The sequence below is a fragment of the Anastrepha ludens genome, chromosome 6 (genome assembly GCF_028408465.1).
Source record: "Anastrepha ludens isolate Willacy chromosome 6, idAnaLude1.1, whole genome shotgun sequence".
In the NCBI taxonomy this organism is placed as follows: domain Eukaryota; kingdom Metazoa; phylum Arthropoda; class Insecta; order Diptera; family Tephritidae; genus Anastrepha; species Anastrepha ludens.
In genome coordinates this window covers 58,751,172-58,763,961 of record NC_071502.1, presented here as the reverse complement: position 1 = coordinate 58,763,961, position 12,790 = coordinate 58,751,172, and the positions used below count along the sequence as shown (strand labels likewise).

Sequence of the window (12,790 nt, the reverse complement as noted above, 5' to 3'; positions counted from 1 at the left end):
AAATCAAACCAAGCTATCTTCTTGCAATTTTCTTTCTTTTCCTTTCTGTTAGCGGCCGTTGTAACAAATGCAATATCCACTTGAATACTTTTGAAAACAGGTGTGCATAGGATAAGCAATATATAGTACTACTAATATTCATATTGTACTGGTTCATTTAAGCATTTGACTATATTTGAAAACGTGAATTTTAAATTTGTATGTACGTAGAATTAATGAGTTAATAAATTTATAAATATACACATACATATATATATATATATATATATTTCTGTGTCATTTTCCTTATAAACCATTGACTTATAAGTACTTATGTATAATAAGCGTAAAAAACCGTATGTTTATATATCTTAAAGTTTTTGAATATTTATTTTTAAAGTATGTATTTTGTTCTTCTTCAATTTAAACAAAATCTGTCAGTAGAGAATAATATTTTTGTATTGCAAAATAGAGTAATATTATAAAACTTAATTCTTTCTTAAGCCAACTTTAGGAGAATTACTTGAGACTACACAAATCTGCTTTAGAGAAAACGCGCTATGATTACTAAAAAATTTCTATTCTTACACATATGTATTCATATTTCTAAATTTTTTTTGTACCCTGTAGTTGAACGCACTCATTGTCGCTGAATTTACTTTTTCGAACATTCACCACTAAAGCAAATGCAGCAAAGGAATAATTTTGAATAATTTCATGCGTAAACTTTGTTGACACATTGAGAAAACTATTTCAATAAATATCTAAAATTTTTGGCGATTTTTCTATGCAGTCGCATTCGAATTTTACTTAGTTTAATGCCCCTCAATGAAGTGTTTTAATTTTCGTTGTTTGGCAAGTAGCGCTACAACTCCGAAAAAATTCGGAAATGGTTTGCCCGAGCCGCCATTACGTTCAGTGAAGAACGTGTCCCTGTGAAAAACTCGTGTCGTTGCACAATTGGTAACGAATTTTAACGCAAAAAGTGGAAATTATTTCCAGAATTCAATTGAAATTTGATATTAACGATTGCACGCAGTGTTTTGCATATAAAATGTGTGAAAGTGGCGTAGTTTAAGTCCAGAAAATACGTTGTGAAAAAAGTATGAATTAATCGAAATTGATCGATTTTGGTGAAAAAAATTTTCATGGTACTCGCCATTTACCCGACCCGAAAAAGTATGGTCATCGTGTTTGGTTCTCGCTCGCACACATGTCGCGTTGGTAAAGTGCGAAGGAGAAGTCAATAGTGATTACAGTTTTAAGGCGCATTTGGCGTTTCGTATCGACACGGGTGTGTTTGTGTATGCACAATGTGTACTTAGGTTTGTTAGTCGGTTGGAATGGAATCTTATTGAAAGGGAGCGGTGTGCGCGCATTGTGTGAAGTAGATGGAAGGATAGTGGAGTAGTCGTGTATGGTACGCATGAATGGAAAATGTGTGCCTAGTTGTAGGGCAGTGGAACGCGGTGCGTCTTAGTTAGAGTATATTAGTAGTGGTAAGGGTGGGATAGGATGTGTAACGGCTGCTGTATTGCGTACGCAGCGCAAACTAATTCGAAAATTCGGATTTATGTGCGAGCAGCTACGCTGCAAGTTTAATTTCGTAAAATTGTTTTCGTACTACTCAGTGCGCGTGTGCAGAAAAGAGTTGAAAATAGTGTGTATGTAGTAGCGATTCGGAGTATGGCAACGCAACGTGCTCGATTCGGTCAGTGTCGTTTTTCGTAGCATGTTTTTGTGTTTTCTACTTTGCTCTGTTCGACTTCTTAGTGTTTTCCAATTTAATTTGAGGCTTGAGTGTGAATGCGACAACCTGTGATCCGTGAGTATCGTTCACTGCGTATATTTGCGTTGGTGCGCGCGAACGTTGCCGAGAACGTCGACGACGACTAGTCTTCCGCCATTATGGCTTTCATGCCAAAACCACGCTATTCAGTAAAATCGGTAATTTGTTTATAATTTTTTCTGAAAGTTGGAATGTTGAAAATGAATTTTGCTTCTAATAAAGATCTTTATATGTGGCGAAATAGGTATAGTGCATAATTCAATAAATTGTAGTATGGTATAGTATGCAAAATATGGCAACATGTTTCTCACTTTGCGTTATGGAGTTCGTTTTTTGTTAAAATTTCGTGTTTTTTCAGTGGCATTTTGGTGCATAGCCAGCGTTTTCGAATTCGCCGAATGTTTTTTGTTTTGATGAATTCGCCGTGTCGTATCGCGTGGCGTCGTCATCGCTTCCCGAATTGTGCGTCGGTTGCATGTTAGGGAGGTTATGTATTTACGTACGAAAGTAGTCGTGTAACCGCTTTTTTTTTTATTGTTTTTGTCAACGAGAGGTCGCGGAGGAGTGCTATTAACTACATCACCGTGACTTGCGCCAATTTTTTAGGCAACAAAAAAATAGAAAACCCATTTTAAAATTTAGAAAAAATTTATGATTTTATAATTTTGACCCTAGTGCGATTTTAAAAAACGTATTTAATAACAAATAAAATTTATAGTACAAATGCCCGCCCTTTATTTCCGTTATTTTGTGTTTAGTGTTTTGACAGCTATGTGGTGTCCGACAGTTGTCATTTCAATTCGCTCGGAAACCAATGTAAAGTGTACAAAGAACATATTTACAACAATGGCAACAGCAAAAAGATTGAAAGCGAGTGTTTTTTAACTAAATGGTTTTGTTTTCTAACTATTTTATTTTTAAAAGGTTCAATGGAGTGAGAAGAGCAAAAAAAGTAAATAAATTGGAGAGAAATATATAATAATAATGAAAAGAGCTAATATAAAGTAAGCCAAGAAAGAGGGGAAAAAAGCAAATTAAAAATAGGCGACGAAGTGAAGCGAGCAAACAACGAAGCAGTATAACAACAAACCACTTCGTAAACAACGGCTCTAGCACAATTGGTTAATGTGACGACAGTAAAACGCACTGTATACAAACAAAAATTTTGTGTGATAATACAATTTAAAAATTAGATTTAAAGAATTAAAATGTTGCAATGAAATGTGCAAAGGTCATCGTAATTATGCTAATTCATTTGATTTCTTCGATTTCAACTTGAAAAATGTCGTCGATTCGATTTTTGCACCGCTCGTCGTTGTCGTTGCTACCACTGCAGTGCTGTAATTGCAATAACTTTTTCGTCCACATTTTGTTGTTGATATCTTCGCTGTTTTCCACGCTTTGCGGAACGAACAGCGTTAGCAAGAATAACAACAACAAACAATCTTGCCCTTGTCATCATATACAACAACAACACAAGAAAATCAACATTTGCAATAATATTCCTTGCATCAATAGCTGTAGTTGTGCATTACGGTTAAAAAAATCAATCCCTAATCACCCTACTCAATTCGCGTCTGCATCAGATTTATCTACAAGATCGGGAATACAGGCTGCTAAGTCTATCGATAGCCACACTTCTGATACTTACATTCTAACTCAGCTCACAGCTACTGCCCACATCGATACCCGCGATAGTTGCAGTAGTAGTAGCATCAGCTGGAAACGCAGTAACAGAAACTGCATTCTACCAACAACTTGTGGCCGGTGTTTACAACAGCGCCTTCAACAACAAAACCAATTGGTTTATCGAGCCAGTGATTTCTGCTGGTTCGAGAATAGCAAAGATAGTAACTACCGCAGAAGTAGCAAAAGCGGTAGCAGCGGTAATAACCAGAATATAATCAGTGATTGTGACAGCCCGCAAAAAACACTGTTATTCCAGTCCAATACTAAAACTTACACTAGGCAGCATAGTATAATCACATCAACAATTGTTGAAAAAACAGACGTAGCCGCGGCGGTTATAGCACCGACGTTTGTGGATCTCACGCACCCATCCTTGCACCCTTCTTTTACTCCACGTAACAACTGCGAAGACAGTTCATTTACATCCAAAAATTTGATTAATAACAACAAACCGTTTTCCACATCATCAGCGCAGAGGCTTTTTAGTAGCAGTTCAACGCCGCTGCTGCTGCAAGAAAAGCGGCAGAGGACGCATTCCAACACATATTCAGACGTATCAACGTTGTTACACGTTTTGGTGCAACTACGAAAGTCAACGCCACAACCGAGAAAGCCGCAACATTTATTTGTTCACGTCAAAAGTTACGCTTAACTTAGATTAAATCAGAGTCAAAAGAACGGGAAGTAAAAGCGGAGAAATTTATAAAAAATATCTCTAGCGCCAGCAAAGCCTGATTAGGAAGATAAAGGGGTGAAAAAATTAACACAAAGTCAAAATCATACATCGTTAATCAGTGGTTTTTGGCATAATCAATTGGCTGTAAGTGTAAACACAAGTCGGCTCATTGTGGAAATAGCGATTGAAGTAACAAAGTGTGAGAAAAATCAACAAAAACAGTAGGCGAATAAAGAAAAACCACCGTTGCATCCATAAACAACCACATCTCTATAATCATCATGTCAAAATTATCATTTCGAGCGCGTGCGCTAGATCCCTCCAAGCAGATGCCCATCTACTTGGCAGAGGAGCTGCCAGATTTGCCTGAATATTCGGCTATAAATCGTGCGGTGCCACAAATGCCCAGTGGCATGGAGAAGGAAGAGGAGTCGGTAAGTTTACGTGATTACACATAAATTTGCAAGTATTTTCATAAAAAAAACTGTCTTGAAGGAAAACAAAAATAATGAAAGTAAAGTTGTGTTCGTACGTGAAGTTACTTATGTAGTTGTGTAGCGGAATGGTTAAAAGGCAAATGAAATGTTTTCAGTTTTGTCGAATAACCGCAAAACGAATTGAAATAACTGGAAAAGTAATCCAAAAACAGCACACTCACTTGTTTACTTGCATATACATATGTGTTTGTATATTCGATTGCATTTATTCCGATCATTAAGACATTAGTCAGCAAGCAACGAAAGCGAGTAATGTTTTTGTACCCTCAATTCGGTATAATAAAAATTGTTTTATTCATATTCAATTTCACTTAGCGAAAATTTATGCTTTACGTTTTTACGCATTTGCAATTTACTTGATATCATTGGGGTTTGTTATTTTTTTATTTTAAATTCGAACAGCAAAATTTTTTAAGGAAGAGAAATATTCGGATTGTTTTTCGACAGCATGTCCATATTTTTCATACATATAGGCCCCTATTATGAGTTGTATTCGATCTTCGATATTCGCTGGTTGTCGAAGATCGAAAATCGAATGTCAATTTGGTATTATTAGCGGTGCAACCCTATCGAAATTTTCGTTGTTTACCGAATTTAGAGTCGAATGCAATTTTGCTTTCGATCGTGTAGCGTATAGTGGGAAAACTTGTTAAAGTGTAAGTTGTTTGCAATTATTTATGGTTTTATAGTAACCAAATAATAAATATATACTAATTTTGTTAATTTTATGCAGGGCGAAAGTCGTGAGTACCAAACAACAATTAGAAAGGCGAATCCACAATTCGCAAAAGGGATTTGCACCAAACTTCAAGCAGCAAAAAAATGGGAGGAATTTACAACGGAGCTGAATTGCTTGGGACCACCAGTGAGAACGGCAGCAAAATGGATTAAGCTTAATAATGGTTTTTTTTGTGATGTTTATAGAAATACATTTTCATATTTTTTTCGAATGACGAATAATTGAATAAAGAAAATTTATAACAAAAATAAAACAGAAACTGTGGCGTAAAGGTTTCTATTTAATACTTTTTAGATTTTTCTATAATATTCTCAAAATTTCATTTCTTATGTTTTCTAATTCTCCGTTATTTGACTCCACTTCAATATCTTCAACATCATCGTACACAGTGGGTTGAGCAAGTCCTAGCATACCTTCATTACCAATACTCAATTGGTACGAACTCGCAGAACTGTGGCTAGCTTTAAAATATTTGGAATCAATTTGGCTCGGGTGCACTGCTGCAACTGGTTTTCTGTACTGGACAGTAGGTTCATAAACGCCTCTTTAGATAATCTAAAGTTCTTTAAAAATCTGTAAGGAAATTTCTGTAATATTAAGTACGTCAACACATTTTGAAAATTCTGAACTTACTCAGTGGAAGCCATTTCTAGGTGGTTGGATGCGTCCCTCAACTGTTTTCTACTTCTAGCTAGTTCCACTAATCTTTCATCGTTCATCACAAAAAATACTTTTTTTTACCTTTTAAAAATAATGTTAGCAAAGAATTTCAACACAATCGGTTTTTCTTTTATTTTGATTTGCTGTATCAGCTGAGAAAAAATTATCTATTGTAAATGCGTCGAGCGATCGAAATTCACAATAGTCCTATTCTTCAACGAATGAGCACCATAATACCAAATGAAAATTCGTTCGATCAGCACTTTCGACTACAGTCGAAGATCGAATGTTGCTCATAATAGGGGCCATAATGTCAAAAGCTATAAACAAAGATCGACAGTTTAGAGTAATTTAAACTAAATTTTAATATCGTAGAGACCACAATAGAAATTAATTAATCAGCTGCTCTAAGTTACTTATTTAATGTACTTTGTGGGCCACTGTTTTTTTTTTTTCTACATTTTAGTGAAAGGAATGGAATATTCTAAATGGATGGAATATGCATACATATGTATGTATGTATGCATTAGAAATAAAGAAAATTTAATTTTTTGCAGTTAAAATTGCCTGTTAGAGCACTGGAACTTATTATAAAGGCACCACATATCGTCAAGTTTTGACTATAATTTCAGTAAATTTCTTTATAAAAATCTAGTTCATTCTATACCAAAGACAATAATAATCAAAATTTCACACTCTAAGATTTATAAAAATTCGACATATTTCCTTAAAATTTCAAATTTTTTATCAGAATCTTATAGGCCATCAAACTTCAGCGTAATAAAGTGCGGGTTTGAAGGGGTCGTTTATTTTTGGTGATTTTTTCCCCAGAGATCTTGTACAATTTCTCCATATAGCAAATGCACGTTGTTTGACTTTCTATGGAAAAAAATTCACACCGCCGGGCTATCTAAAATCCACTAGACCTTTTAACCACTTTAAACCGGCACTTTATTATAATACAATTTATTTTATAAATTTTTTAATTAGTATTTTTTAAATAAAACAGTTTAAATTTTTTTTGAAAATTTATTAATTTTTTATAAATCTCCTAAAAAGTTTGGAACATTTATTTATTTGAAACATATTTTTTGCACATCGGACTATAGTTAAAAAAAATTATTAAAATTGAAAAAAAAAGTTATAAACACTGGTGAATATATCTTGTTTCTATTTAGTTGACCACGGGTGTACTATTTAGCAGTATCAAAACTAATATCTATTGATTCAGGAACAGACGCGTTAGATCAGAAACAACAATAACACGTGTATGTACACTCTGACTCACTCTTCCCCTAAGAGTCGTACTTTACAAAGCAAATATCTTTCCGAAATTAAGAGTAAAGTTGTGGGAATATTGGTACATTGCCTGCAGCTGTAGGATTTCTTGAGCGTCGTATTACCTTCAAATTCTCAACAATTGTGGTTGTGTGTGTGCATGTTGTCGCTGTTAGCAACCTTTCAGTTGCTTCGCCCCTTGTTTCGGCTCAAACGGTGCCAGTGGTTTGTATGCGAATGTTTGTGTGAATTTTTTACGTAGTATACGCATTTGTGCGTGTGTGCTAACATTTGTTTAGTTAAGTAAGTATTTCTAGTAGTATTCAGGCAGTTTATAAAGAACAGAAAGTCGTTCTTAAGCAAATGAAGAAATCATTGCTTATGATCCATCCATTTCTATTCTCACATATCTATTAATTTTTTTTCATTTTTGCAATATTTGATTCTGGGGTGGGCTTTAGCGTTTGTCGCATTTCTATTTATTTTCATTTTTTTCAGTTGATGCAACTAAAACTAAGCAGTCAATTTATACAGGGTACTATTTAGCCACATATAACATACAAGGGGGTTCAATAAGTACCCGTGTTAGAATTGAAGACACCATTTTTTCAAAACATTTGTTTTTACTTTTCATCATAGTCCCCTTTTAGAAAGACATACCCTTTTTTAACCCCTCCAAAAATAGGATTTGACGAACTCTCTAAAATACGCCTCTGTCTCGGCGATGACTTCCTCGTTTCAACTACATTTTTTTCACGCGAACCATTTCTTCGTGTTAGGGAACAAATAAAAGTAGCGGGCAGCAATTCATAACGCAATTCACGCAGTTTGGCGGCGACAACTCCGAATGAATGGTGCTGGTGCGTTATCGTAGTTGAACAAATGGCTCTTTTTCGCCAAATGCGGCCGTGTCTCCTTCAATTTTTTTGTGAAAGCGGTCCAATAACTCACTGTAGTATTGCCTAGTGATCGTTCTTCCTTTTTTCTAATAGCGGTCGCCCCTCGGCAGACAATGGCAAACCTTCGAGTGTATTTCTACCATGAAAAAGCTTCTGAATTAAAAAAAAACGTATTAAATTATTTAAAAAAAAGTAATAAATTAATTAAGAAACGTTACGGTTTTTGGTAAAGATTATCAGATTTACCCAACAGAACATGCCATAGACATTTCCTTTATTTGTATGTACGCATTTTTGAATTGATCGTTTGTTTTGCTAGTATATTTGCACTTTTTCGTGGATCAGGCCAAAACAAAAAAAAAAAAAACGAAACCCTTCCCACAATTTTGTTGTTATATCAACGACCGTCATGCCTTTAATCACTTAACATCAAGTACAATAATATTCATATGTATGTGTGCATGAGAGTGTATTTAGCACGTTCCTATGATTGTTTTTTCGTTTATAGAGCACTTGTTTCAAGTTCATTGAAAATGATAAAAATAATTATTTTCTTTTCCATTTTTTTCTTTATTTGAGTTGTATGAGTTGTTTTCATAATTTTTTATTTTTTTTTACTATTTATTGATAAGATTACAAAGATTAAGTCATGCACTGTTACTATTTTGGCTCTCCATTGATTAATCAGCTCCTCGTATATGTATTTTGTGAATAATAGGCAACAACTCGGTAAGTAGGGCTGTAACATAGTCTATAAATACTGTAGGTTGTATGTTGATATTTTAACTGAAAGTGTATTTTGTGTGCATACTTCCATTAAGTCATTTTATTTTAGAAATCAGATGCAGAGTTGTGCACATTATTAGGCACACAAAAGGGTACTCTATTTTTAGGTACGCAAAATTTTTTTTTTATATTAAATATTTAATGAGTTTTTTTTTTAATACAGCGCGGTGCAGAACTCTCGTTGCTCCAATTATTTGGTACATTCCATACTAAGCAATAAGTATTTATTTGAAAGAAAAGTATCTCAAGCTCAAATTAAAGACAAATATTAAATAATAAAAAAATAATAAAGTTTAATTCTTTAATTTTTTCTGTTTTTTCTTTCTGAGCGACGTACTGATTCAAGTTCTTTTTGCCGGCCTGTATTGAACGGAGTTCGGTAGAGACCTTAGAAATGTAAAGTCTGAGGGTACATGGTTTAGATTATATGCGTAGATACTTTATTTCACTTTAATCTCATTAATTATCACCGAGCTTGCTATTCCATAAGAAGCTTCAGTTCACTTCGTGCATGATATTTGTCGTACATTTTTGTTGATTGTCTTTTTTTAACTTTTTAAACTCTTTATTTTTATGAAAAAAATAGTAAAGCTAAAAAAGAAATTTTCGCTTTAAGTATGCGCTCGCGATATTTGCTGCACGGATTTACGCTACCCGGAACGACCCGTATTTATATTCGGCCAGGTAGTGTCACTCCAGCAGCATTTCTGGTACCTGGTACCTGGCTCATACACAGATTTGTGCATGTCAAATAATCTTCAATCTCCATCATTTTCCATCTTTAATTAATAGTTGAATTTTGAAGGAATAAAATTTGAATTGAAATGTTAAAAAAAAACTTGCCTAATCAACTAAATATAATATTCAATAAAAAAACTTTCACGGGTTTTAGACAGATTGAAATTTGTTTATACTAACTTTATATTAGACTATATTGTCTGCAATTTTTATTAAAATCTGTACGAAAGTTTAACAGCTATTAAATTTAACAGCTTAAAATCATATAAGGCTATTATTTCCAAAAGTTTAAACAAAATTAAAACTTTATTTCCATTTTGCGTACTTCTTAACCGAGATCTAGATTTCTTTTTATAAAAAATTTACGAAAAAAATGTAACTTGAAAAATTTTGCAATATTGTATTGATTTAATTATGCGAGCACAAGTGTATAATTAAAGCCAATAAAGTATTCATGTATGTACGTACAAATGCTAGTACGTTATATTAGTAAAAACATAATACACAATCCGCGCCAACTAAACAAATTAAAACAAAAAATATATGTGTTTGTATGCGAATAAAGTAAAAAAAAACACTGTTAATAACTTAATTTAAGGCGCCACACCAAGCATAATGAAGTGTTTGTTGTTGCTACACATTAATAATTAGCAAACTTTCCCTGCTTGGTCAACATAAACTTATTCCGCTGATTCCAGCAACCGCCTAAAGACATCGCGTTAAGAATATAAAAAAGTCTATCTTAATTCGTTTCCTTCATATGAACCCATTTAAGTATTTTACATTTAATTTACAATTTTTCACATTGTCGTATTTACTCTGCATCGCTCAGTTTATCTTCTTTACTTCTCCTAAGCCTTTTTTCTATCTTTTATCATTAATTTAAATTTTTTTGTGAGGCGACCAAGTCAACCAACTGAAATCATCATGCACTCGAGGCCCACAAGGCCCTTCGTACGCGGGATCACCGTTCCCCAGCCGCTGCCGCGTTAGTCTAGCAACGACTTAACGTGAGTCGTGACCTGGTAAAATTGCTCATTGTCGGATTTTTGATGCCTCTGATATTTTTTCTATTGTTTCTGCAATTGTAGTATACATTTTTTTTCTTTGTGGTTTTTGTGTCATACTTGTTTTGCAATGTGATGGCAATGTTTTACTGCTTCCTTTTAATGTTTTTTCTTTCTCGATTTGCCTTGCCTCCAAGTTTCAGGCTACTCTACTTCATTTGGTACGTTCTTCAGCGCGTAACGTTGACTCAATTTTCTTTTCTTTTATATTTGTTTTTGTTAATATTATCAACACTGTTTATTTTGTCTGCTTTTTGCTTAATTTTTGTTCATTTCTTTTATAGTTTTTTTCGTTCTTTTTGTTCTTTAAAGTTGTTGTTGCAAAAAAGTTTGGAGCTTCTTAAAGTCGTTTTGTTTAGTGCTTGGTTTTTATTGGTATTGAAATTCATGCTTTCGTTGTTGTCGTTGCTTTTTGAGTTCATAGCCACCATTTCACTTTGTGTTGTTTGTTAGTGTTCCGTACAACATCTTTGTTCTTAAAACGTTGTTGCCTTTTTAGTGCTTCACGGAATCTCTTTGAAAAGAGCCAAGAGGAAATATTGTAGGTACGTGAGTGCAAAATGTAGATTGTAACACTTTGCACTCTTCCGTCATACATATTTACTTATTTAACATTCTAGTTATGTAAATGTTTTAGGTATTTCACAGGATGTTTGTGCATCAACTTTAAGGCATTGCCAGCAAATATTCTACGTGAAACAAATGGCCTCTGGAGACGGTCAAACATTTTTGACAAGAACTTTATATGTGTGCGTGTCGGGTGCTTGACGCTAATATCTAAAATTTTTGATTTTCATCATTCAAAAGCCGACAACAAGTATGTGTGACACGACGACACCCGACTGCACTAACACACACAAAGCTCAGTCAAGCATGCTGTATCGTCTCCAGAGGCCATAAGAGTTACATTCTGTGTCTAGAATTTCCTTTTGGAGTTGAATACTCAATATTATTGGGAAATTCGTGGCTGTCTGTTTTTAACAAGACAAACGGCCAACGGATGTTCCTATTATGATTACTGATAACTTACAGTGAGTCAGAAAGTATAGGCACACTCGAAAAATCAAAGTTCTCAGTGTTATAACTTTTCTTATAATGAAAGACTAAAAATATAAAAAACGGTATTTTCTGAAAGTATTTATTTATTACGTATCTGAACAAAAAAAATTAATTTCGACTTAGATTTATTAGCTCAACCTTGAAAGGTAAAATAAGGCACAAATTCACATCAAAAAAGTATTGGCACATTCTTTATGTTAGCTTATACTTTTGGCGTTATATAACTTATTCGTACGTTTTAGGAATTGCATACGCAATCACTTTTGATAGCGATTTCAACGGATAAAGACCAAAATGAGTCGTGGGCCGAAATTTCCCTAGAATTACGTCAATTAATGATCAATCAAAGTGGGGGGCACTTAAAAAATCTACTTCTAAGTAAAAAAAACATAACATATTCTGTTAGACCAGCAACTTTGAATTCATTTAATTTTGTAAATGAATTGAGAATACATGGGATTTTTTATATTTATATTCAGTAGATAAGTGTAAACTGGAGTTAAGGTTCGGTGAAAATTAACTATTGCTTGCCACGTAGCAATTATTTAATTTCTAATTGAAACTCTTGCGTTTCTGCAATGTTGAAGTGGAAACTTAAAAATAAATATGTATAAAACAAAAAAAAAATTCCATTCAAATTTCGAACTTTTCAATAATTTTTTGAGAAAGTTGTAAACAATAATAAAATTTTACGACTTAACATATTGACTACCAATGCATGACTGGTGATCACAGCAAAAGTCGTTCTCCATATACCAGTGCATCACCAGTGTTCACATCGTAAATCTATCACCAGGTGTCAGTCATGTTTATGAATTGTAATTGATTATTTTTAGTTAATTTTGTTTCAAATATTATTGTTATTAATATTTATTTATTATATTATATATTAATATACAATAAATATGTACATATGTATCACGAGCAAATAAGT

At 33.6% G+C, this 12,790-nt stretch overlaps 1 protein-coding gene across 14 annotated transcripts in view; it reads left to right on the top strand.

Annotated features, from left to right (window-relative positions):
- Nucleotides 1-743: 743 nt before the first annotated feature.
- Nucleotides 744-12,790, top strand: part of LOC128867995 (uncharacterized) — a 35,167-nt gene continuing 23,120 nt past the window's right edge. Inside the window, exons 1-2 of one of the 14 annotated variants that reach the window (XM_054109672.1) lie at nt 744-942; nt 2,693-4,567. In XM_054109672.1, the coding sequence (XP_053965647.1) occupies nt 4,415-4,567 (153 nt within the window). In that variant the 5' untranslated portion in view covers nt 744-942; nt 2,693-4,414. The other 13 variants (XM_054109665.1, XM_054109666.1, XM_054109669.1 and 10 more) reach the window with 13 other exon arrangements.